At 55.0% G+C, this 27,157-nt stretch overlaps 1 protein-coding gene across 1 annotated transcript in view; it reads left to right on the top strand.

The window, feature by feature from the left end:
- NTN1 (netrin 1) overlaps positions 1-27,157 on the top strand; it is a 77,893-nt gene that overhangs the window by 28,994 nt on the left and 21,742 nt on the right. The window contains exon 2 of the mRNA XM_059485939.1: positions 16,512-16,700. Coding sequence (XP_059341922.1) covers positions 16,512-16,700 — 189 coding nt within the window. The remainder of the gene's footprint in view (positions 1-16,511; positions 16,701-27,157) is intronic.

Genomic DNA, 27,157 nt, shown 5'->3' with positions numbered 1-27,157 from the left:
GGAGCCAGGAGTGGGCGAGTGCTGGTGGCTCTGGCCAAGCTGGGAACTGCAAAAGCTTTTCTGTCCGGAGGTGGGCTGGAGCTCAAGCCTGCTTCCCATTCCCTGCCCAAAGCATCTGCTGTCCTGCACTCTTCCCTTCCCCCTTCCCTGCAGCCTTTCAGGCCATGGAAATGTTTGATGTGATCCCCCCAGCACAGCTCCCTGCGGTTGGATTCTCTGTGGTTTGACATCCCTCCTCTGGCTGCCTGGAGGTGACCTTGGCTTTGCCATGCCCTTTCACACCGGAAAACCGAAATATTGCATTTCAGCATTGGCCAGCCGGGTATTTCCAATGAGCTAACAGGAAAAGGAGTGGTTCTGCACAGCTCCACCACCCCAACTCTGTCAGCAGCTCCAGCTGCTCCCAAGCTGCTCTAATGATCAATAATTTATTGGGCTGGAAGTGTCCCCAGCCAGGTTTGGATCCTGCAGTCCTGGGGCCGCTGGGTCTGGGTCCTGGGGTGATCCCTGTGGTCCAGCTGTGGTCCCTGATGTCCAGCTGTGGTCCCTGTGGTCCAGCTGTGCAGCATCACAAATGTGACAATGGGGTGTTAGAGCTGTGAATGTGCAGTGTCCAGAGAGGAGCCTCTGAACTGCTCCAGGCACAGCAGATCCCAAGGGCAGGACCTGAGGTGCCACCACAGGAGGTGGCTGTGAGGGAACCATCTGTTCTGGCCATCTGACCACTGCAGGGTGATCCCTGAGGGAGCTGGGGACGGAATTGGAAGATGATGCCCCTTGCCAGGTCAGACTGGGTATAAATGCTGCTCTGTGTCTGCACTGTCCCGTTGAACCTCTGCCAAGGTGGGTGGCACAGTCTGCAGCAGGGTGAGGGGCTCCCCTTCCCTTTGACACCCCTCAAACCCCTCCTGGATCTGCACAGGGATCAGGAGGTGCCTCCTGCTGCTCCTGCCATGCACAGCAGGCTCTCAGCCCACAGCAGAAACCCCTGTGGCCCTCCAAGACAAGGGACCAGCAGGGATGCCCTCCTGGCTGGAGACGTGGAATGAGGAGCACCAGGGGAACCACGGGAACCACCAGTGCTGGGGTGTGTGTCTGAGCTGCTCAGCACCCTCATCCAGAAAGCCAAGGTCCCATGTGCCAGATCAGGCCCTTCCCTGAGCGAGTATTGTGATGGAAAAGCTCCTGAAGGGCCTGTGAAGTCGCTGAGCCTCGCTCTGTGACCACGCTGGAATGCACTAACCAGGAGTTGTTTTGAGGTCAGAAAGGAATAAGTTGTTTGCAGACAATTGATGTTGTTATTAAAAACATCCACGGCGCAGAGGAGGGGGAGGGAGGTCCTCTTTCCTGTTTGGGAAATAGTTTCTCACTGCATCCATCAAACGAAAGAATTCTGTATGAAAAATTAATTTAGAAAAAAAAAAGTTTCTGGGGCACACGCGCCTGAAAATGAACCACAGCAGGATCAGAGGTTTGGCTCAGAGCTACATCCCAACTCAAAAGCCAGATGAAAACCCAGGACTGCTCCCAGGCTGTTGCTGGAACTGGAGGAAATGCAGTTTCCTTCAGAGAAATGCAATCTCCTCTCTGTAACTTTTGGGCAAAATTCAGGAACTGCAGCTGAAGGCCCGAGCAGTGTCCTACTGAGACAGACCCCGTGTGAGCCTGGAGCAGCAGCTGGGCTGCAGGAGAGGGGGGATCACCTACAGAGAGCAGGAAAAACCTCTGGGATGGAGGGATTGGGCTGTCACCCTGCCCCACATGGGGAATGTCCCAGCAGCTTGTCCAGCCCTGTCCTGCAGCAGGGAGATGTCACCTGAGGGGTGACCTGAGCAGCAGCCACGTCTCATGGAAGTGTCCCACGAGAGCCATGCCACCCTTTCAGCATCCTTGGCACCACGTGGGCGCTGGCACAGGGCAGGCCTGGCCCAACTGTCCCTGCTCACAGCCACCCTGCAGGGTCACACAGACCGTGGGAGGGACAGGAGGAGGACATTCTGGACAGGAGTCTGTTCCTGCAGTGTCCCTGGCAGGTCAGATTTGAGCTTTGGGTGTATTTTGGGATGGGAATCTGTTCATGGTGTCCTGGTTTAGGGGCTCTAGGACACATGGCTGGTGCCAGGATTGGTGGGCACATGGCTCAGGTCCTGCCCATGCCCAGGCTGTGCCACGGCCCTGCAAGCCCCAGCCTGATCCCTCGTGCAGGGTGGCCAGGGACAGCAACACGGCCCCAGGACAGGGTGAAGCCTCCCCTCATGGTGGTGGGACTGCCCAGGGCAGTTCTGGGACACGGTGGCACAGCCCAGGGTCTGAGTGGCACGAGCACATCTCTGAGCATCCTCCTCACCGTGGCCAGCGCTGTGCACCCACCCTGATTCTCGGGAATGTCTGCAGCTCTGCAGGCCCCTCTGAAACAGCCAGGTCTGCAGCCTGTGCCGGCAGCCAGCGCTAATTGCCCGTGATCAGCTCATTAAAGGGTCCCGATAAAATCTACCCGGCAGGCACAGGAGCTGCGGTGGCCCCGGTGTCCCCAGGGCGAGGGAGAAGGTGGCGCTGGGACACCGAGGGCTCCATCACAGCTTCCTCCTCCCCTGCCCTCAGGGGCTGTCAGCACCTTTGCTTGGGGCTGGGCTGTCTCTCTGCTCAGGTGGGTGCTGGCAGTGACCCTGGGGACAGCTGGGACCTGGGTTGGTGGCAGTGGCTGCAGGGCCACAGCACCGTGGAGAACAAGGGGCTCGGAACATGTGATGGGTGATGGGGTGTTCGGAAAGGGGGCACAGAATCCTCCTCTCCCCCAGGGAACCCACTCCAGGGCTTTCCCATTCCTCAAGTTTGGCCAAAATGAAAAGTAAGGACTTGCCACGGCTGAAGCAGCCTTTGCTGCCCTGCTGAATGTGCAGCTTTATGTCTCTGGATGTTCCTGCCAAGCTCCTCTCCAAAGGCCTGCCCAGTTTCCAGGAATGCTGCCCCATCCAGGGATTTCCATCCTGCTCTCCCCTGGCCTCCCTGCCTGGGAGGAAAGAGCAGCGAGGGCCAGGCTGGCCAGGGCAGTGTCCCAGGCATGTGCAGGAGGCTGATCCCAGCAGAAAAGCTGGGAAATCCCTGTGTTTGACCAGCTTTGATCTGGATTAAATCCCTCAGAGACAAACAGCCACAGCCTTCCTGGGGCTGTGTGTTTTGACTTGAAGCCATCAAAGTTTGCCCTGAGCGACCCTGAAAAGTGAGCAGGCAGCTGCAGGTCCTGTCTGGGCAGGGACGAGCTGCTGCAGCTCCAGGTGTGTCAGCCTTGCCCGAGGGAGGCTCTGGGTCAGATTTGGACTCAGGACTGAGTAGGTGTCTGCCTGTTTCATCCTGGGTCAGTGCCCCACAGCACCTCGGGGCTGGAGGCAGGAGCTGTGTCCTTCACTGTGTCCTTGCTGCTGGCAGTGTGTCCATACCCACCCACTCCCCTTGGCCTGCCCCACCAGGCATTTCTCCATCCAAACACTCCCTTAAGGCAACCTTGGCTCCAAGTCCCTGCCCTACAACAGTCCCATGACCCCAAAGAGATTTGTGTTTCCAGCCCAGAATTCTTTCTGTAGGAGCCTCACACCTCAGCTATCCACAGCCTTGGGTGCAGGAGCAGGGAGGGATGAGAACACACAGGGAGGGATGAGCACACACAGGGAATGATGGGCACTCACATGGAGGGATGAGAACACACAGAAAAGGATGAGCACACACACATGGAGGGATGAGCATACATACATGGAGGGATGAGCATACATACATGGAGGATGAGCACACAGACATGTAGGGATGAGCACACACACAGAGGGATGAGCACACACACACAGAGGGATGAGCACACACACACGGAGGGATGAGCACACACATATGGAGGAATCAGCACACACACACAGAGGGATGAGCACACACACAGAGGGATGAGCACACACACAGAGGGATGAGCACACACACACACAGAGGGATGAGCACACACACAGAGGGATGAGCACACACACACATGGAGGGATGAGCACACACACACAGAGGGATGAGCACACACACATGGAGGGATGAGCACACACAGGGAATGATGGGCACTCACATGGAGGGATGAGCACACACACGGAGGGATGAGCACACACACATGGAGGGATGAGCACACTCACACACAGAGGGATGAGCACACACACACACAGAGGGATGAGCACACACACACGGAGGGATGAGCACACACATGGAAGGATGAGCACACACACACAGAGGGATGAGCACACACACACGGAGGGATGAGCACACACATGGAAGGATGAGCACACACACACAGAGGGATGAGCACACACACACAGAGGGATGAGCACACACATGGAGGGATGAGCACACACAGAGGGATGAGCACACACACACAGAGGGATGAGCACACACACGGAGGGATGAGCACACACATGGAGGGATGAGCACACACACGGAGGGATGAGCACACACACACAGAGGGATGAGCACACACATGGAGGGATGAGCACACACAGAGGGATGAGCACACACATGGAGGGATGAGCACACACGGACCATGAGCTCCTGGAGTGATGCATGTGAGGAGCACAGAGCTGCTGAACCAGCCTGTCACCTCCAGCAGCCCAGAGCCATGCCAGGGGAGCCTCCAGCCAGCATAGGCCATATAGCTGCTCACTGGGAAGCAGCAGAACAGAGAAATGAGGTGGAACAGAGGAATCCCATGGCAGTCCCAGGGAAAGTGAGGAGGGGAAGTGCCCTGTTCCATATGAGTGTGGGACTCCGGGATGGCAGCTGCTCCCTCCAGGGGAGGATTTGGCCTCAGATGTTCTGGTGTTGGGGTCAGGATGTTGAACACGGGCAGTGCAGGATGGTCCATTGCTGCGTGGGCTCGTGGTGCTGCATTCCAGGGAGACCCCACAGGGGATGCTGAGCCCAGCCCGGCCTCCCTGAGCTCCCGAGCCCTGCACAGCCACAATCCACATTGCCGCCCAGAGCCTGTTACAGAAAACCATTAACAGTAGCACAGCTGCCCTGATAAGGCAGGATAAGCCTGTCAGTTTTTGATAAAACCCCAATCTCCAGGAAAACAAAACGCACCAGTGCCTTGTCGGGGTGCCAGGACCGCCCAGCCTGGCGTGGGGGCAGTGGGGCAGCCAGCTCGGCCCAACACCTCCCTGGAACACCCGATAACAACTGGATGTCAGGCTCATCAGCCCAAGCTTTCCTTCCCTCTCGGATGCCCCGATAGTGTCCCGGAGATAAGATAGCTCTGTTTACCCGGGGCACGCAGCAGAGCTTTGTGCACAGCCCCGAAGGTGCGAATATCCATGAGCAAACACAGCTCTTCACACCTGTGGGGCTTTCCCGAATCCAGCCTGGGTCCAGGTGGCTGCGGGGTGGGAGCTGGATGCTCACCCTGTCCTCCACCATGGCCCGAGCTTGGACTGGGCTGCAGGATTAGCTCAGGTTTAGGAAAGCTGGAAGCAGACCTAAAATCCATCTCTGCTGAGCTGTCCCAGCTGGAGCTGAGTTTTTATGTCATCCAACATCACTCTGCAGATGCACAGACAATTCTGGCTCCTGTAACCCAGAGCTCTCCGCCTTTGCCACAACAAAACCCTCCCAGGGTCCCTCTCCCTACTTCCAGAAAGGGAAACTGAGGCACAGGGCCTGTCCTGCATCCTTGGATCTTCTCCTCTCCAAGGACAGAGCAGCAGTGGCTGAGCCCAGGCCGGGGGGCTCCCGGGGCAGCCCAGGGCTGAGATCTCCACCCCAGGAACGTGCTGAGCTGCCAACAGCTCCCCTGGGCCAGCTGGGCTCGGACAGAAACCAAAACCCTTCCCGAGAGCCCTCATCTGTCAAGCCTGGCTTAGTGCTGGCACCTCGAGTGACTGAGGTTTGTCACTCAGGAGAGCAGCAGCGATCCCAAAGCCACCGGGAGCTCCTCATCCTGGGGAGAGGCATGGGCAGGAGCAGATCCTGCAGGCAGGGGCAGGAGCAGATCCTGCAGGCAGGGACAGGAGCAGATCCTGCAGGCACGGGATGGAGCAGCTCCCAGAAACGTGTCACAAACCGAGGGGACCGTCCTCTTGAAGCCTCCTCTCTGGGCTTTTGTCCATGATGGGATTTCTGGGATCTGCCTGAAGGATGAGGTGCTTGCCCAGCTCCAGGGGATGCTCTCCAAGGAGGTGTCACCCTCTGGCTGGGGATTCCTGCTGCCACAGGATGTGGGGTCTGGGGCTGTGGATCCACAGCTGCACTGCCTGGGAGGATGAGGCCGTGGGGTCCTGCAGAAAGGGGAAAGGCCAGCACCAAACCAGGGCTGGGGACAGGACAAAAGGAGAGGGATGCAGGCTCCAGAGGGAAATCTGCAGGAGCTAGCCTTCAGATAGGTGGTTTTGGAGCAGCGGCACTGTGGTGGGGATGCTGCTGGGTTTGGGGAGAGATGATGAGCCCTGGGCTGTGCCCAGCTCCGTGCTGGGCTCTGGCAGCAGCCACAGGGTCCCTTCGGAAGTGGGGCTGGCTGGGGCTGGTTTAACAATTACCCTGGTCCTGCTCCAGAGGAGACTGGGAAATGGTCTGAGGTTAAAACAACACATCACGTTCCTGAAGGCTGCTTGTGAGGAGGAGCCCAGCACAGCCCTACCACACAGAGGCTGAATTGGCAGGGACCGGGCACGGGAGCAGCAGCACTTGGAGCGGGATCTGCTCTGGGGGAAGCACAGCCTGAGCTGGTTTAAAACTGCCTGGCTTTGCTCTCACCCCTGCCTGTGGGGAAGCACGGCCAAGTGTCCTGGCTCCCTGGGGCACCGATGGAGGCAGAGCTGAGGCTGTTAGTGTCCCTGTCCTTCCCCTGATGGAAGCAGAGCTGAGGCTGTTTGTGTCCCTCGTCCTTCTGGGTTGAACAGTTTTAATCCAGATTTGAAAAGCCTTTGACTCTTCCCCAGGCTAGTTGCGTTATCAGCCTTGTGCATTTTGGGCAACCTTTGCTCCGAATGAGCAAATTCTTTCAGGATCTGCCTCTGCTGTGGCTTTAACACTGAGATGGCTGATCCCTCCTGAGGCACAAATGTACGAGAGCTTACAGGAGAATGTCCTGGAGGATCACCTGCAGCTTTGGGGTGCTCATCCCCACCACTGCCCTCCTTTTGAGATGCAGGGCTCTGGTTTTACAGCAACACAAAGGTACTGACGAGAACAAGCACTTGGGGACCGGGATGAGGATTTGATGATGTGAAAAGCATTCCCTCAACCTACAGCAGCTCAGCTGCCCAGGGGTCTTCAGGCTGGACACAAACACCAAGGTGTGGGACAGAGAGAGGAGAAATGTTCTGGAAAGCCGCAAGCAGCTGAGGGAAGCTGCTGCTGCTGCTGAGATCGGGACCAGATAAGAGGGAAACCACAAGGGCAGAGTCTAAGTGGGTAAATTGTTCCCAAGTGGATTCCCCTCCACTCCAAATAAACACTGAGGCTTCAGGAGCACCATGGAGCTGGGCTGGGGCAGAGCAGGGGCTGGGGGCGCTCCGTGCTGTCCCTGGTAACCCAGGGACTGCAGGGTGAGCTCTGCCATCAGCTCCTGCCTTTGAATGGCATCTGGATGAGTTACGGGATGCAAACAATTCATTTCAAAGGATTGACAATCTCAGGAGACTGGGCTTGGATGGTGAAATTAAACAAAGCAAGCTGATGACAGGCTGGTATCATCTCCCAGAGTGAAATAAAGAGTTTTCTTGACTTTTCCCTTCTTTAAAAAATGAAGGAAAAAAAAAAAAAGTATTAAACTCTTTCCAATTCGAGGTTTATCTGCAAACTTTCTGCACAACACCTGGTTTGCAGAGAAAGTCTCCTGGTCAAATCTAAATCAAATCCTGGTCAAAGCTTTTGCTGCATGTTTTAAGCTGCACCAGGGGAAGTTTAAGTGAGACATTGGAGAAACTTTGTTGTGAGAAGAGTGGTTGGGCATTGGACTGGGCTGCACATGGAAGTGGTGGAGTCACACCCTGGAGGTTAAAGAAGCCTGGATGTGGCATTCAGTGCTGTGGTGTAGTGACAAGGTGGTGGTGTTGGGTCATAGCTTGGACTCGATGATCTCCAAGGTCTTTTCCAGTCTCGTTGGTTCTGGAAAACCTTCTCTCACTGTCCCAGCAGGGCCTGTCTGTGGGAGGAGCTGGCAGCCCGTGCAGGACAGACAGGGTCTGTCCACGGCACAGAGCAGCCTGCAGGTGAGGTCCCCTGGAACTCCATCCCAGCACTCAGAGCTGGCTCCTGTTTAGGCTGGCTCCTGCTGGCTGTTGGTGGGGCAGAATCCTGGTGATGCTGGCTCCTGGTGATGCTGGCTCCTGGTGATGCTGGCTCCTGGTGATGCTGGCTCCTGGTGTGGATGGCTCCTGGTGTGGATGGCTCCTGGTGACATTCACTCCTGGTGACATTCACTCCTGGTGAGGCTGAAGGCTCCTGGTCAGGCTGGCTCCTTGTCAGGCTCCTGGTGAGGCAGACTCTTGGTCAGGCTGGCTCCTGTTGAGGCTGAAGGCTGATCCTGAGACAGCCCCAGAGCAGCTCCGGCCGGGAGAAGGCTCCGCTCCATTCTCAGGGCAGCGCTGTCCCATCGCAGCGCTCCGGAGGAAGCGAGGGCAATTCACAGCCCGTTTCCAGGCACTTGGAGTCCAACCGTGTGCGCTGCACCAGGGCAAGGCCGGCTTTGTGCTCCCATCCTGTATTGAGTAAGAGCGCTTTTGTCTTGGGAGAAAACGCCTTGGGTGAGAGGCTGCCGCAAATCCCAGCATTGCAATGCAGCACAACGGGCCCGTGGGTTCCTCCTCCACCCCACGGGCTGCTGATGGACCCTCAGCTGCATGGTGGCTTTGGAGGAGCCGCTGCAGGTCACTGGACATGTCCCCAGGGCTCCAGCAGGGAACACAGAGCTCAGCTGGACCTCGAGGGCTGCCAGCAGCTGTTTGCCACGTGTGCTGCCTGGCACTGGGGAGAGCCTCCCTGCCCAGAGATTGTTCAAATCTGGCTCAAAACCCGAATATCTGGGAGCTGTAAATCTCCGAGAAACAAGTCTTGCTCTTGCCCCTCTGATGCTTCCTGTGGGACCAGAAACTCCACGAGTACAGGCAGGAAACAGCTCGGGAGGCACTGGTGCTCCAGTCCAGGCTGGAACCAGCACATGTGGGAACAGTTGTGGAGATCTCTCCCTCCATGAAATGAATCCAAACCCAGGTCAGACCCCAGCCCAGCAGGTCAAGCTCCCAGTGGTGTCTGTGGCTGTTGGGATCAGGTCAAGCTCCCACTGGTGTCCATGGCTTTGGGATCAGGTCAAGCTCCCACTGGTGTCCATGGCTTTGGGATCAGGTCAAGCTCCCACTGGTGTCCATGGCTTTGGGATCAGGTCAAGCTCCCAGTGGTGTCCATGGCTTTGGGATCAGGTCAAGCTCCCACTGGTGTCTGTGGCTTTGGGATCAGCTCCTGTGGCTTGTGGGGTGGAGGATGGAGGGGCAGCCTCAGTGCCTGCTGGGCAGAGGCTGCTGGGTGCTCTCCAAAGGCATCTGGTGTTGTTGGAAAGAGTTTTGGTCTCACCACGCTGCAGAAAGTTGATAATTGTGAGTGTTGATGATTAACCCTCAGCAGCTGAACTGACAGGACTTGTTCTTTCCTCCTTGGGACCTCCTCTGTGAACAGCTCTGGACTTTCTCCCTGGACCTGCTCTGAAAAGCAGACACCACATTTTGGGATGAGGCTGTGCCAAGCTGTCCATCTGCTGCCCGCTTTGGATGGGCACTGTTTGATCTGGCTCTGGGTGCTGATGGCAGCTGGTTCACCAGGACACGCCTGGTTTGCCCCTCTTGTCACTGGGGTGAGGGCAATCCCAAAACATTCACGGGTTCAAGCTGCCACGCTCTGCTGTTCAGAGCTTCTCCTCCCCGCTCCCAGCCTCTGCTGCAGCTCTCCCCTCCTGCTGATGGGCCTGGCAATGGCCAGGGCAGGGCAGGGCTCCTGGGATGGAGGGAGGGAACCTTAGGCAGGAGGGATCAGGGTGGCACTGCCACACTCAGCACTTGAGAACCCCCAGCAGCACAGCAATCCCTGCCCCATCTCCACAGGCCTGGTGTGGGGCTTGGTTTGGGCACTGAAAATCAGATTTTCAGGGAATTCAGCTGCAGAACTCCATCAGTCCCCCCATTTTTCAGTGATTGAGAAGTGCAGCCAAGCTTGAGCAGCTCATCCTAGAGACAGCAACAGACACATCCCTAGCTGAGAGCAGTGTTTTTCTTTTTAAGCCTTGGCTTCAAACATAAGGGTAATAGATTTTCTTTAAGGAAATAAATCCCCAAATTTGTTAGGGTTGGCATGGCACAGGATTTTTCACTCGCCTTGTTTCTCATTTACAGCTGAATCATTTTAGCAGGGACTTTTCTAGAAACGCTCAGCCTCACTCAGACACCCAGTCTCAAACACTTCAACCCAAACACTGAGTCTGGCTTTTTTAATGGAAAAGAGAATGAGGGTCTTATCCTTGGCAATCCCAGGCGGGTGTCAATGCTCTGTTACCAGTGTCAGTGTCACAGGGAGCTGTTACACTTTGCAGAAGCAGCACTGACAGCGGGACATGTCCAGGGCCCCTGTCCCTAAGGCATGTGGGATTTGGGAACTGCCAAAGTAGGAAGTGAAGGGCACTTGGGCTGTGCAGCTTCCCCAGGGAGGCCCTGAGTCACTCTGATGACATGTCCTCCAGAGCTTTTCCACAGAAACGCCATTCCTGAGGATTTTCAGGCACGCAGAAGACTTCTGGTCCCCAGGCTCTTTCTGTGCTGAGGGGGAGATGTCCTCAGAGTGTCCCTCTCCAGGCTCCTGCTCCCTTTCTCTGCTGCACTGGCAGTCTGGTTCCTGCTCTCAAGTGGAGCAGAGTCAGGGGCATTTGGGCTGATGAGGGGTGATCAGGGTGTGAGGGGCTCCCTCACCTTAATGGGGGTCCCAGCAGGGCTGTGGCTCTGCCTTTCCTGCCCTCCCCCATCCCCATGGCTGTTCTGCAGGCCAGCCCTGTGGCTCTGGCCCTGGGGGGTGCTGCTGGCCACAGCTGCATTCTTTGTGGTGTGTGCACACACTTCCCTCCATCCCTGAGCTCTGACTGGCAGGAAAACCTGGGTCTGGCACAGCCCTGGTGTCTGCCCCTGGCAGCCACAACACCCCCTCAGATTTCCCCTCTCCTGAGCCAACCCAACCAACTCCCAGCCTCCTCTTACTCACACCCAGCTGCTCACCCAGATGGGTTTTCCTGAGCAAACCTTTTTGTTTGGTGCTGGCCAGCTGGGGCTGCGGTTGGTGGGAGGGCATGGGGACGCCTGTCTTGTGAGCAGAGCTGGATCTGACCGCTCAATCCCTGTGGTTCCAACCTCCTGGGGCCACATGTGGTGACTCTACTCTGCAGGATTTCACCAGTGGTGTTCATGATTGCTTGGCCATTCTGCTGCAGCAGGCATGGACAGAAACCCCCTCCCGGCCTGTGGTCACCCAAACCCCCAGGAGAGATCCCTGTGAGGTGACACCAGGCATGGACAGAAACCCCCTCCCAGCCTGAGAGAGAAACCCCCTCCCAGCCATGGATCACCCAAACCACTGGGAGAAATCCCTGTGGGGTGACACCAGGCATGGAGAGAAACCCTCTCCCACCCAAGCCCCAGGAGAGATCCCTGCAGGGCCACATCTGGAATCACTCCTGGGCACAGCCCTGGTAGCCTGTGCTGGACTGGTGGGGCCTGGTGACCTGTGGTGCTGGGAGAGCTCATCCATCCCTTCCAGGTTCATGCCCAACTGCTCCAAAACCCCAAACCAGCTGGCAGTGGCTTGAAGGGACACTGCAGGGTCACCCACCTGCTGTCTCCATGGATTTCTCTCTACCTCCACTGGCTCTGGCTGCTTCACCTCTGCTGTCCCCGTGGCTGTTCCCTTGACCATTGTGTACCCCAGAAACACCACCCCTGAAGGTATCTCTAGGGATTGTCTGGCAGCAAAGCCCCCCCAAGATGGGCACGGGCAGGGGGTCCCTCTCAGGGACCCTGCATGTCAGGATTTCTCCTGCAAAAGAGAAATAGTGGCTCAGGCTGAGCTAGCAATTTTCTGGGAAAAGAAAACTAGTTTGGGAAAAGGATAATTTTAAGGAGACTGGGACTGTTCATAAATTCAAGTCAAATTTAGAGATTACTTTCAGTCTCTGGATTCTTCCATCCTCCCCTTTTCCTTCCCCCCTCCCCCGAATTATTGTTTGCAAAAATTAAAACAAAATGTTTTGGGGTTTTCGTTTGTTTAAAAAGCAATTTGCATTTTAAAAATTGCCAAAATATAAGCTTTGGGAGGGTGGGGTCTTTTGAAAGGGCAGCATTGTCATTACTGAATGAAAGCCATGGAGAGGAATTCATCCTGGGAGACGCAGGGCGCTGGGGATGTGGTGGCAGCACAAAGACCACAACCACACTCCCAGAGCACAGCCCCAGCCTGTGCCTCCATTCATGGCCCTCCTTTCCTGCTCCCACATGGAAAATCCTGCCCACCTTGACCTCCTGGAGGGATTCATTTGACCAAAATGAATTTGGATTTAACACAGAGAAGATCCCACGGTGTTTTCTCTGCCTGGCTCCAAAGCGCAGCTTTCCTCTTTCCCTCCTCAACCTTCCCAGGTTTTGGAACGTCTGTGTTTAAATGAAATCTGCTTATCCAGAGCCGGGCCTGGCAGCTCAGGTAGAGATGCTCTGATGGAGCTCTGCACATCTGTGCACAATAAAGTCAGGGAACAAAAGACTTGTGAGGTCCTTGGCAGAGTAAGGGAAGGGAGAGCGAGAGACAGCAGGACTGGGCTCAGTGGAGCAACTGGAGCCAAAACCTTTCCTCACAGAGCCCTCAGCACCTGGCCAGGGTTTGCTCATAGATGGGCCTGCAGGGGTGCAGGGGTGTTGTCTCCACCAGGTGCAAAGCAAAGCTTGAGGAATGGAAACGATTCCAGTCCTGGGAGGTGATTTCTATTACAGCCCTCAAAGGCGTTCATAGAAAGAAAAAATGGGTTGCTAAAGAGCCACTTGAATTCAGGAAAATTCAAACCGAGAAGCAGTGGCAGAAAATTAAAGCCAGGCCAAGTCATGTTAGGAACAAGGCAAAAGGCTCCAGCACAGTGGGGGACTAACCTCGGGCAGGGCAGAGGGAGGGCGGGAGCCGCTTCCTGAGCGCCTCTGTCCAGGGAAAACGTGCGGGGAGCCACAGGCCCCGGGGCATGCACGGAGCTGGAGGGGCATCCAAAACCTCCCCGACCTGCTGCTGGGGCCAGCTGTGTGCCCAGGCAGAGCCCACGCTCTGCACCTCCAGGGAGATCGCACAGAGCATGTCCCAGCCCTGTCCCCACCAGGGCTTTGTGACGCCTGCCTGGGACATTTCTGGCATTGCCCCAGTTCCTGAGTCCCTGTGTGCCATTGTCAGGAGAAATGGGATGGGGATTTTCCCTCAGTCCCTCCATACCTGTGTGCCATTATCAGAAGAAATGGGATGTGAGGGAGGCTATGTAGTCATGGAGCAGGGCTGGAGCAGACCATACAGGTGGCCAAGCTAGTCATGGAGCAGGGCTGGAGCAGACCACACCATCCCCAACTCACCCTGGAGGGTTCACCCCCCAAGGAATCCACAGTATTTAGGTCATTGGCTCTGGATGAGGACAGGGTTGGCTGTTTTTAGAAGATCCTTGCAGCTTCTTGTGAGGTTCAGTTTCTTCCCGTCTTCAGAATTTTCCTGTCCCTGAGACACCAATGGAGAAGTGATCCTGGGAGCAGAGCCGGGAGGAGCTCTGCACACTCATTCCTCCACATTCCTGTGCAGCTCTGCTCTGGTGGCACCAGTGGAAATGTTAGCAAAGAACTCGAGAAAATCCCCAGAGTTCTGTTTGCCTGGCTTTGCAAAAACATTTCTGCTTATCAAGCAACCCAAAGAAATGTGAAGATTTTCACTCACTCGTCGTGTGGGCTCTGCTTTGAATTTTAAAAAGGGATTTGCCAATGCAATCTTGCAAAATACTCCAGTGCCAAGTCCAGCTCTCCTAAAATACAAGTTTTAGGAGGAGGTGAGCTTTCATTCTCCTGAGAAAACATGCATTTCTGACAGATTTGAGGGAGAATTGAGGCTTCTGTGAGGCCATGCTACTCCCTGGAGAAATGACTTTTCATGTTGATCAGCAGGGACCAAATCCTGTGGTTTGTGGCACCAAAGGCAGAGCTGCTTGTGAGCCTTGAGGCTTTGAACAATGGAGATGTGAAGCTACAAGAGCCCTCAGGCTGAGGGATTTAAATCTTTTTCCTCTGTTTGAGCCTGCCCAGAGGCTGTGCCGTGGGTAAAGGTGCTGCCTTGGGGGTTAGGTGTAACCAGGAGATCATACCTGTGTCCCAGCCCTGTGCTTTTGGGAAGGCTCTGCCCTGAGGGCAAGAACAAGCCCTGAGTCCTGCACATCCAGGAAAAGGGTTCAGCCTCATTTGATCACCTCTGTAAAACAAGGGCTGGGAATTTCAAACCCCCATGTGCTTCCCAAAAGTTTGCCAGTGGGTTCTGCAGGGCAGGAGTCACCTCTAAACCCCTTTGTGTAGTGTATCCGCTTTGCCAGTGTGTTCTGCAGGGCAGGAATCACTTTCAAACCCTTTGTGTGGTGGATCCGTGGTGCAGGCAGGGCCTGCTCAGCACGTGTGGGAGGAGGAGAAAGCAGAGCAGAGCAGCTGCTCCAGCAGGGCACAGCAGGCTGCTCTTCCTGAGCTTTCCATGGAGGGGGAAGCCTCGAGGGGGACACACAAGTGCCTGATGTGTGCTCCCATGCTGCTTTGGCTGCTAGAAGCACAGCTTCAGCACATGTAGAACCTGACCCAGCCATTCCCTCTGGAGGCAGGAGCGCTGTCTCTGGCTCCCTCACGGTTGGCTCCTGGTGGGGAGATGACAAAAGCTCCTGCAGGCTGCTGGGCTCATCCCAGAAGGGCCAAACCGCAGCTCACAGCCTGGCCCAGCTCCGTGGCAGGAATCTCTGTCCCTCATGCCTGGCAAAGAGCTTCTGGGCCACTCCTGTCACCATGAGCACGTCGGTGGCCACTGCTCCTGCTCTGCCAGCCCCGCTGGGGACGTGAGGGTGGGTCTGTTCATGCCAGAGGGAGAATTGTGATGGCAGAGCACGGAGACAGCGGCTCCATCCTGCTGGGAGCACGGGGATGGGGGTGCTGCTCTCCCCTGAGCTGTCACAGCGTGCCTCAGCCAGGGTTGCTCCTGAGAAACACTGCGGGCCTTCAGTGGCCCTCCCTGGGCTGAAATTTGATAATTAAGCAAATACAGCGTGGCTTTGTGTTGGGAGAGCACCACAAGGTAAACAGGAAGGAATGAGGGATTAAGACGTCTCTGCTCCGAGGGAAGGTGACGAGGCCGGAGCTGTGACACCTCCGTGCCGGGGCGAGGGGCCCAGCTGCGGGCTGGCATGGCACAGCTGCATTGTTCAGGGGTGAAGAGCAAATAAAAGCTGCGGGAAAAGAAAACAAGCTATAAAATTCTCAGCAAAGCACAGAGCCCTGGCAACTGCGTCCTGATGGCCCCGTGACAGCTCCGGGGAGAGGCGGGCGAGAGGTCGAGCGTTTGAAGTCCCGAAGTTGTCCTTTGCAAAGGCCCCCTGCTAAAACAGGCCCGGTGTTGACTTTAGGCTGCATATGGTGGAGGAATTGGACAGCTCAGTCACAGCAATCAAAGCAGGGGGGCACCTTTTGGAACTCAGCTAACTGGGTGTCATCCCAGCTGGGATGGGGGATGCAGGGGCAGAAATGAGGATTATCAGCATGGTCAGGGCTGCAGGTGAGTGACAGAGCCTGTGCTGTGGAAAGCTGAAGGAGAAAGCAGCTAGGAAGGTCTTGGAATGGTATCCAGAGTTCAAAGATGTGTGTGTGTCAAGCTGGTGAGAGTGGGGAACTGGGAAGGTTGGGCAGGTGATGATGGAAATTCCTTCCCATAGGGACTGAGGGGGCTCCTGAGGTGCTGGGAAATGGGGGTCCCTCAGCAGTTTGGGGACCTTTGCACTGAGTAGTAACAACACAAAGTGAGAGTGGATGAGAAGGGAAATGAGCGGTGCTTCCATGGGGAAAGTGCTTGTGACAAAGCTGAAGGTGCCACAGGGGTTTGTGTGTCCTGACCATGGATGGTCCCCCAACATCTCAGTCCCCTGTAACACCCACTGCCAGCAGGGAGAGGCAAAGCCGTAGTTAATGCAAGTCAGGACAGTGAAACCTGGCCTTGGCAGCCTCATTTTGCCATCCAAAGAGCCGTGAAGGCAATGGCCCACAGCGATGGGCTCACAGGTCAGGATGTGGGTGAGCAGCTGGCTTCCCACAGCCAGGGTGCCACGAGGGCCTCCCACCCGTGACAGGGCACACACAGAGGGGTTGGCAGCAGCTCCCCAGAGTTGGCACCTTCCTGCTGGGGCACAGATGGTGACAATGTCCCCTCTCTGCCTCTCCCAGCCTGCAACTGCAACCTGCACGCGCGGCGCTGCCGCTTCAACATGGAGCTGTTCAAGCTGTCGGGGCGCAAGAGCGGCGGCGTGTGCCTCAACTGCCGGCACAACACGGCGGGCAGGCACTGCCACTACTGCAAGGAGGGCTTCTACCGCGACCTCAGCAAGCCCATCTCCCACCGCAAGGCCTGCAAAGGTACGGGATCACCCATGGGATGGGGGGAGTGCCACAATCCTCCTTCCCCAGCCCCTCCTGCAGCCCCACTCCCACAGCTCTGCCCATCTCCCACCACAAGGCCTGCAGAGGTACGGGATCACCCATGGGGTGGTGGGAATGCCCCTCTCCTCCTTCCCCAGCCCCTCCTGTAGCCCTGCTCCCACAGCTCTGCCCATCTCCCACTGCAAGGCCTGCAGAGGTACAGGGTCACAGGTGGGGTAGGGGGAATACCCTGTTCCTCCTTCTCCAGCCCCTCTTGCAGCACCGCTCCCACAGCTCTCCCCAGCTCCTCCTGCTCCCCCCTCTCCCAAACCCAGTTGAAATTGCTTTTTTTTGCCATTTGGAATGGCTTCCCATGCCCCCACCTTCCCTGCTGTCACCTCTGCAGCCTCCTGGTGAGGACAAGGCCACCCACGTCCCCTGCCATCACCTCTCCCTGCTCTCTCCATCCTCCTGCTGAGGATGAGCCCATGGAAATAGAGGCCCTTACTGCTGAGGAGGACTTTGAATTATTTCAGGGTTTATCACTTAGAAATGGTGCTTCATCTGCTCCTACCTGGTCATCACCCTGCAAGGGCAGAGGGGCACAGAACCCCAGGTATGGGTGAGATGTAGAATTTAAATCAGCCTCCCCCAAGCCCCGTCTCCAGCTCCCACCCTTCAGGCAGAGCTGAGCCCACGCACAGAACTTGTCACTCCTCCGGACGAGGAGAGAACAGAAAAAGGAGAAACGAGTTTATTTTGAGCTCGGAGTATTTTGAGGTTTCCTCGTGTGGCCATGGAGGCGAGCTGGGATTCAGCTGGGGCGGGAGCAGCAAGAAGAGCAAATCCTGCAAATGAACCCTTTTTACTCTCAGCTGCTGCTGGAAGAGATGGAAATCCTGAACCTGAGGTGCAGTGAAAGGAATCAAGCAAACATTCAAAAGCCAGATTAGAAAATGCTGGGGTTTCCCACAGGAATGCTCAGCTCTTTTCTTTTTAAAGACTCATTTCAACAAGAAATGGAAAGTTTTATGGCTTCAGCATCCCTTTGAAAACTCCTTTGCCCGAGCTCTGTTTTTCACACAGAGGGGTTTAGGTTCCCTCTGCTTTTCCCTCCTGACTTGGGGCTTGTGCAGAGATCATTGTTGCAAATGAGCAGCTTTAAACCCAACCCTGCCATTTAACAGCTCCAGCCACCTCTCTGCTGATAACAGCATTCATTTACCATCTCCTCAAACCAGCACTCCCAGAGCCTCATCTCCACTGGATGTGGTTAAATTTAAGGAATTAATTATCCTGAGCTCCTGCCCCCTCCTTCACCACTGCCTGCACCCAGCAGAAACAGATTTTCTCTGTATTTTCCTCTATAAAACCTGATTCTTTAATCCATCACATCACTCTGATCATGTCCCACACATAATAAATTTAAATAAAAGCATCTCAGAGAGCCCTGGTGCCTTGGGAGCTGCTGAGGAGCTCGTGGCTCTCACCCACCCCAGCAAGGTCTCGGTGATCTCACAGCAAAGGCTCCATGAAAGAGCTGCCAGAGACATTTTTTCATTAATTCAACACCATTTATTCAGTCTAAGTGACACATCCAGCTAAGCTGCTTCTCCTGTGCCTTGCATTCCTCATCTCCCACTCCATCCCATGCACGAGGTGCCTCCACTCACAACATATCTAACATCAGCAAATTAGAGAGGCTGCAGTTGCATTGTTTGAAATGGTTGGTTTGAGTAATTATGCAAAATATGACATTGCATAAATTCTTGCACAATGTCTCCTTCTTTTTAACTCAGAGAAAAGGAGAATTCCACAAACTTTTGCACGTGTTGCAGGGCAGGGTTGAGGCTCAGACAACAAAAGGTGAGCAGAAATCAGAGCTGGGCAACAGCCCCTGCTCAGGGCTGTTTGTGTTTCCAACAGCCAAATCTTTTATAATTGATAAATAAAAGACTATTCTAATGGTCTGAAGTTGAGATGAGCAGCGCAGGTGAAGGCACAAGGAGCTGAGTGTAGAGATGCTTTTCCCTGATGGCTTACAGGGATCCAGCCATGCCAGGTGCTTTGCTCTGTTTGCTTCCAATGGTTTTCCTTCCATAAATGATAAAAGCCTGGGAGTTGTCAGTGGCCAGAGATGCCCTGGGACAGAGCCACACCAGGCAGGCCGTGGCAAGGAGGCTGCAAACCACAGGCAAAGGAATTGATGACAGATGGAGCAGGGATATTGCACGGAGCGGCAATGCTGTGTGTGCCAGAGCCTGCCAGGCTGGAGCTGGGCATGGAGCTGGGCATGGAGGATGTGGCTGCTCTGGGTGGGTGGTCAGGCACCCCTGGGACACCAAGCCAGGGCTCCCCTGGCATTCTGGGGTCAGACTGCAGCTGATGCCAACCCTGGACCCTGGGCTGGAGGAGCCCGATGGTGCCACTGCTCCTCCTCCAGAGGGTGGGGTGGGCTCACCCTGGCAGGAGGGGAGCAGGATGCCCTTTGTCCTGGCACATGCATCCTACCCTGTCCTGGGCACACCCCTGGTGTGGGGCTGGCCCGAGAAGCAACAAAACTCGGGGTGTAAGAAATTTCCATGTTCGTTTTTCAGACTCGGACAAGGACGAATTGCTCCTCTTTTCTCCCTGGTTTTTGAGAAATCACCAAGAGCTCCCAGCACTCTGAAACCCTGCTTCCAGCTCCTTCTGCTTTCCCTCTGCTCCAAATGATGTTGCAAGTGAAATTCCACATCTGGGTCCTGCAAACCTTGTCCACCCCACTCTGTCATGGGCCGCTGTAAATCAGGGCCCTGCTGTTGGTTCTTTTGATTAAACTCCCTCCTGATATTTGCCAGATTATTGGCACTAATGTAATTCCATTGGAGTGGAGAGTCTGCAGGGTTTTATAGCCTGGCTGTAAAACAGCTCTGCGCTTTGGGGAGAGGCTTTGCACACTTTTTGATGAAAAGATGACAAACGAGACGTGCTCTGAATGCACTTGTGCTGAGGCTGCCAGCACAAACCCCTCATGCAGGGGCAGGATTTGGCACCTGGAGAGGTCACATCCATCAGGGCTCAGTCTTTCGGGAGGAAATGGGATTGTCTGTGTGCCTGGTGCTGCTGTAGCCTGGGGAGCTTTCCAGCTGTGCTGCAGGATTTCATGCCTTGTGCAAAGCTCAAAAAGCACTCCCAGCCTCCCTGCCTGTCCTGGCCTGCACCCACCAAGGGTCAAGAGTTGACATGTCCATTTGGAGGCAGTTTGGGCTGTAGCAGAGGGAGGTGAGAGCTGTCCCCACGGGCTCAGCCTCCTGTCCTTGATGTCATGGGTGGACATAAAGGCTTTTTCCCCACCCAGTCACAGGCATTGAGTGAGGCAGAACCCAAAGCCCTTTGGCTGTGGGAGAGCCGAGCAGAGCCCCCGGCGACAGGGACAGTGGCACAAGTCCCCGTCTCTCTCCAGTGACTATAGAGGGAGCTGCGTGACCAGCTTAGAGCTGACAGCTCATTCCCTGGAGTCTGGGCCAGGGGAGATGGATCCTCTCTGTTGCTGCTGCTGGGTCCTGCTGGGAGCCTGGGGCACAGGAGGTGCCAGGGGCAGCACCCACGGCAGACAGCAGGGTCTGAGAAGGGTGACACTGCCACCAGAGCACAGTCTGAGAATGATGGCAGTGCCACCAAAGGTGTCCCACTGCTGGTGTCCTGGTGTAGCACAGGGACACCAGTCTGTCCATGGTTCTAGCTGTGGTCAGCATCTCTCCAGCCTTGGAGACGTCCCCTGCCACCATAGTCCCCAGTTCACACCTGGGTGGGGCAGACAAGCTGACAGCTGAAGTGTGCCAGAGACACTGGGATGGCCTGGCTGGATCCCTGCACCAGGGCTTCAGGGCTCCAGGGCCAGCAGGGCCAGCAGGGCCAGCAGTGGTGGCTCCTGCAGGGCTCTGTCCCCAGCCAGAGGGAGATGCTCCCATCTCCAGAGCTGCCTCATTTTGATGCCCATCTCTCTTCCAGCTCAGTTGTGGTTTTAAGGCGAACTCCAAGGCAATACTTTCCAGGAATTCAGCCCTGGGAGTTGTCCTTAATGGTCAAACCTGCTTTCCTTCCTTTCCTCCTTTTGCTCCTGCAGGATTCCAGCTGGAGCTGCTGTTGAGGAGAGAGGAGCCAGCCCGTGGTGCTGGCAGGGCTTGGGCTGGGCTCCTGTGTCAGGGCTTGGTCACCTCTGAGGAATCACATCCCTGGAGAAATTCCAAACTTTCCAGGCATTGATCTGCCAAGCACAGACTTCAATTTCTCCCCAGGACTGTGGAGATTCTCTTCCACTGCCACAAGAACGATTTTCTAGTTGTATTTCCATCCTGCAGTAGCTGTGCCTGAGTCACCCTTCCCCACAGTCCCATAATTCCTGATATTGATATTATTGCAAGACCTGAGAGCTGATTTATGGCTCCTGCATCTAAAACTTGTCACCACAGCCCCAGACACGCACAGACCATCAGAGAAGGTTCTGGAAATGCAGCTTTGAGCTGTCCATGCTCACAGGTCACTGTGGGAGTGTCCTGGGGAAGCAGGGGAGGCTCGAGTGCCACACCAAGTGTCACCTCCTCCATGGCATTGCCATGACTCAGGGCAGAGCTGCACGTTCATCCCCCTGGGCTGGAAGGATCCCAGAGAAAAGAAGGGACACCAGCATTACTGAAACTCTTACACTGTTCTGAGTTTGTAGAATGAAACCATGGAAAAGCAGTGATTTTTTGTTCAAGTAAGACTCAAGCTCAACAGAAGGCATCTCCCAGCCCATGCCAGCTTTTATAAATCCATTAAAGTCCACATTTTAACAATGGATGAGCAGACACATCAGTTTAGGCAGCTGTGTCTCTGTGAGGCAGAGTGGGCAGAGTTTGCTGAGCTGTGGAATTCAGGGCAGGACACTGCTGAATCCATGAGGAGATGGAGCAGGCTGCTCAGAAGGAGCTGGAATCTCCATTGCCACCTGGAAACCACCTCAGCACCTCCAGAGGAGAGACACAGCTCACAGCTGAGTCCCAAATCCATGGCAGACATGTGGAGGGCCCAGCTCAAGAGGAAAATGTAGACAGCATTGATTCCCGGACCAGAGCCGGCTCTGCATTCCTGAAAAATCACATCCTGGCAATGCTAGTGCCCAGCAGGGGTTTGCTGGATGAACTGGGGGCCGGCCACCTTCCAACCCGGGGTCTGGGTTTGAGTTTCCAGCAGGGAAACATCCAGGAGCAATCCTGGAGGGCAGGTTGGGATGCGGTTTGTCAGAAGTGGTGACACAATAGAGGGGAATTTGCACCCTATTAAGAAAATAAAACCAGACTAAACCCCAGCTCTCCATTGCTGCTCTCAGACTAAGGACAAAAGTTGCTAAATTCACTTGCAAAGCCAGACCTTTGCATATCCACGAGACAGAGGGAAGAAAAGGAATAATTTGTCTTCCCCATGAATGTTTTCCAATAATGGAGATAATTTCCTGCTTCAGAGCAGTTCTCAGGAGTGGAAAGTGCTTCAGGCTCTCAGATCCTGAGAATTCAGCTCAAGCTCAGCCCTGCTCATCCCCACACTCTGGTTTTCAGTGTACTAAAGTGAAAAGGGTTTTTTTTTTCTGGTAGGAAAGGATTTCTTTTCCACTTAAACAGATGCTTCTCAGAGCATCACAAACGAGGGGCTGGCATTTGTGCCCCGGGAGCTCTCACTGGGATTTCTCCCTTCTCTTGGGGTGCTGGGGGCTCTCCCCACTGTGGATGCTGTGGTGTCCCATGGGGGCTGTGCACACCAAAAGGATCCTTTTCTGCAGAGCTGCTCCAGCTTCTCCCTCACCTTCCCCACTGCCTCCTTTCCTGAGCCTTGTGGCAACCTCATTAGCTCTGAAATTTCTGCTCTGCTGCCAGATTTGATTTTTATTATTAGAGGGAGAATGAGCTTGTAGGAACCTCGTTTCCTCCAGAGCCAGACTAAAAACACATCAGGAAGAGAAAAACTTTGCCTCTCTTTTTTTTTTTTTTTCCTTCAATAACAGCATTCCCAACCCACTGTTCCTCGTGCAACATCTCCCAGGAGGGCAGGGGGAGCTGGGCTTGGCTTTAGGTCCATGAGGCCACCGTGCCCCACTGAGCTGCTGCTCTTGGCCCCTGCAGCTCTGACATTTTTGATGGAAAAATCAAAGGGATCACATCCTCCACGATAAAACCCAAATCTTCCCAGCAAAATGGGGTGAAGGAAACCCCAAAGCTTCATCTCAGCATCCCTGGCAGCTTCTCCAGCCCTGCTGGAATCACATGGGAAGGGGAGCTCTCAGTGAACAGGGGAAGTTTTAACAATTTTGGAACAAGGGAATTTTCCAGCATTTGGGGGAGTGCTGCCATAATTGTCCCATTGTCTGTGTCACTAATGCCTGCCCACAGTGCCCCTGCCCAAAAAGTGGATTTACAGCCCGGGTTCCAAGGCCCCTCCGGATTAGCGGCGACTCCAGCTCAGTGGAGGCTTTGTGGCCCCGTCTGTTCCTTGTTATGGAGAAGACAAAGCCAAGGTCTGATCTGTGAAATTTGGCCCAAAGTGCAGGGCACCAAAGCCCTTGGCTCCCCCGAGTGCCAACGCAGGAGGGGAAACGGGAGAGCCCTGAGAAGGGGCGCGGGAGGAGGGACAGCAGGAGACACCCAGAGATTGTTTGGCTCTGCCCAATAAAAGGAGGAATTCATGTTCTGCTGGCAAGAAACCTTTAAATCTCCAGGAGAATGTGCTGAGGGACACTGAGCACGAACACGGTCCTCTGGAGGGCTAAATGCAGCTCCGAGTGTGCAGGCAGGCTGAGCAGCTCACGGCAGAGCAGTTAGTGGTTAATATTTAAAGTCATTATTGGTATTCAGAGTCGGCACAGAGACATTTCCACCCCTGCTTGCGCTCTGCAAACCAGCTGGGGCCAGACTGGGTGGACGCACACCCAATTGCAGCTCCTCTTCCCCATAAATCCGGGGGATTTGCAGGACGTGCTGCCCGTGCTGGAGATGCTCTGGCAGTGCCAGGGCTCTCCCATCCCCACGGGAGGTGCCCAGAGCCAGCACAAACCTCTCCTCAGCGCTCAGGTGCACAGGTTCTGCTCAGACCTCCCTCATCCATGGACAAATGACCGGGATAGGTACCCAAAAGAAGGAGCTCTGCTTGTTTTGAATTGATTTCCCAAAGCCAGGAGGCAAAGAAAAGCTGTGAAAACATCCTGTCCTCCTTGGGACCGCTTCAAGGTCACCTCTGGGATGGATTCCAGCTACGGGGGACACTCCAGCAATTCTCACACCTTGAGTTCCCTGGGAAGATGTGTTCAGAGGGAGCAGGATTTAAAGTACCTGAGCTCCTAAAGGCAGTGGAGCAGGAAAAAACCAACTGTACAGCAAAAAACCTCCCTTAAGCAATAATGCCAGAACCACCCCTCTAAATGCTAAACCACAAGGTTGAGTGAGACGTGTTTGCTGCATCAGGATGCGTTGTTGAGGCAACAGGAGAATTTAAATTGAATTTGTTTTGACATTTTGACAACAAACCTGGGTTTGTTGCAATTTTTTCCAGCAGAAGTTTTCTGTAGCCACAATTTTTTCTCCCGTTGAAGTCTTTGGAGGAAAGAAGGGAAACAACCAAAGGGAAGCAGTTTTTGGCCATGATTCTGGAAAAGCATTTTAAAGCCTGGTTAAATATAAATGTGCACCTAAGGCACATTGGCTACCTGGGATTGAATTTGTACTTCAGACTGAGTGGGATTCCTGAATACGGGAGCCTTCATCACTGATTATTGAAAATTAAGGGGTTTTTTTTCCCCAGTTTAATGCATTGTTGGGTTCCTGCTCAGTCCAGGAGCTGGATCTGGAGCCCTGCGAGGTTTGTGATCATGGCACATCCAGGGTGACAAGAGGAAATCTGGACACCCTGGCAAGTCCAGTCTTTTTTTCTTGTCCTGGCAAAAGGTTATTCATCACTCTGAAAAGCTCCCAAGGAAGCAGCTTCCCCGAAAACAGGAAGATGCTAATTCTCCAAAAATGCAGATCTTTTCAGGCACCTTCTCCATAAAGGTCACACTTGAGGGGAGCTGAGCCTGGAGATTTATCCCTGTGTTTACCTTTCCCCACACGTGTGCGGGGCAGGATTAGCGGCTGGGAATACCTCCGCCCGAACACCGGGGGTGCGAAAATATTTGCGGTTTCGTCTTGCTATTTGTCAACCTTCAGTGGGGCAGAACCACCTCAGCAAGTTCAACCACCTGAACTGAAAACCTTGGGGTTTTTTATCCCAAACACGGCCCCAGGATCCTTCCAGGTGTTTTTTAGCCCCAAACCTGAACTGAAGCACAGAACGGCGTCGCTGGCTGGTCTGGGGCGGGCGATGCTCTGCCTCAGCAGCTTTGTACAGAAAATCGGGGCTGATTTGGGAGCTCCAGACGCAGCTATAAAAGCACACGGCAGCCGGTTGGGCAGAGCCTGGCCCCGGGGGAAATCTCTGGCTGCAGGCGGTGAGGAGCTGCCTGGCAGTGCTTATATCCGTATATATATTAATCCCAGCTAATGTAACTACAGATGTTCTCATTCAGAGCCCTATCTAATCCTGTTGGGCCCTTGCCATGGTGTCTCGTAGCAGGAGTTCTACGAGTTAATTACGTGCGGTGCAAAGCAGCGTTCCCTTTTATCGCTGAGAAGGTTGCCTTTTCAAGGCCCTCAATGTCCCTTTGTTGCTGGCTTTGAGGACCAGTGAAGAGGAGCACCTGTCTGACCTTCCCGACGCTGCGCATTGCTTGGCAGCGCTCCACCGTCTCTTGGCAAGGCATTCCGAATCTTTTCCGTGGGTACTCTCCGTGCCTTTCACCGCAGCTCCCAGCTGAGGACGTGCTATTGATTTCTATAGTGCCCCGATATGAATTCAGAGTTTTTCTCTCCCCCTTTCACAGCGCAGCCTCGCATCTTGTGGCTCTTCTGAGCTCCGCTGCAATCAGCCAGATGTTTCATTGAGTCCCAGATCTTTTCCTGGAGTGGCTGCGGTTAATTGGGACCCTTCAGCGTGGATGAGCCATCCTGTTCCCTCCTTGCAATTATGCCTCCTTCTGCACTCCGGATTTTGGCTGCTGTCCCTTCATCCACTCGGCCGCGGGTCTGTCTCGCACAGAGCGCCGTGGTCTCCTCACATCTGGAGCAGCCAGGCTGGAGGTGCTCACCTGGGAGTGCTCTCAGCTCCCTGCTTTCCTGATTTCATAGGGAATTCAGCTTCTGGGAGCAGAGGCACCCCCACTGCTGCCCCCCATTGCCTGTTAAAGCCTCCCCACAGATTCCTGCTCCTTGTTTTCTCCTCCACAGCCATGTTTTCAACCAAAAATTAACTTTTTCACTAGGAACTCCCGGTCATCTCTGCCACAGACACTCAGCATAAATTTTTCTTGAAGGTTTTCTGAAAAACCGAAATCCTGAGAGTTATTTGCCTTTCCCCGATGCTCTGTGGGCATTTCTCTTGTTCAGCATCATCCTCGTTTGCTTCTCTCCCATCTCACCGTACCTTCTGTGGGGTGATCCTTTCAAGCAAGGCATGAGGGAACCCCCGCGTTATCCTCCTCATCATCTCCGGGGTGTCCCGGACACCTTAATGTCGTGCTCACAGAGCTGCCCTCAGCCCCCGAGGGCTCTGCTGAATTTCCGCACCTCGGTGGCGGATGAACAAATCCACAAATCCCTGCACCCAGGGAAGGTCAGGGATGGAAGCCAGGCAAGTTCAGGAATGCAAACGCGTTCTGTGAGTGCCAGGGTGCCCATCGGAGATGCCAAAGGGGAGTTTGCAGCTATCACACCCCCCCCCCCCCCGCTGGCATCCTGGTGCACGCTTCCCTCAGTTTGGGGCTACAGCCCAAAGGAATTTGAACCGGATTGGGAAAATCAGCACCAAGCACCAGCAGCCCGGCCCTCCATGGCTGGGGAAGGAGAAGAGCCTGTAATTGCTGGCTGCGAGTGTTTGCACTGGCCGGGGAACTGTAAATTACCTTTAATTGCTCCTAATTGCTGGCGCTGGTTCAGTTTGTCGAGGACGGGGACAGCAAATCCCCATCTGCAGGCACGGGGAGAGCCCCTCCTGCCTCCGCTGAGCTGCCCTGCTTCCCGCAGCTTGGGAACAGACCTGGCACGACGGGCTGGGCCCAGGGGGACGCTGGGGACAGGTGACACAGGTGGCACAGGTGACACAGGTGGCACAGAGCCCGTCCGTCACCCAGAGAGGAGGATTTCCCCTCGGTGTGCCAGAGATCGCCGGAGTCTCATCCCGGTGAAATCCTGGTCCCCGACCCTCTGCCACTCGTGCCCCCTGCAGCCCTGGGCACATCACATCACACGTGGGGACATCAGAGCCCTCACAGAGCCAGGTCTGGAGGGACAGGAGACAACCTCAGAGAGATTCGGCTCTGAAAATAACCCGGCAGCTCTGGGCGAGCTGGC

This window comes from Ammospiza nelsoni, chromosome 19 (assembly GCF_027579445.1).
Source record: "Ammospiza nelsoni isolate bAmmNel1 chromosome 19, bAmmNel1.pri, whole genome shotgun sequence".
NCBI classification, from domain to species: Eukaryota; Metazoa; Chordata; class Aves; order Passeriformes; family Passerellidae; genus Ammospiza; species Ammospiza nelsoni.
The sequence above is the reverse complement of the archived record's forward strand: the minus strand, read 5'-3'. Positions and strand labels throughout refer to the sequence as shown.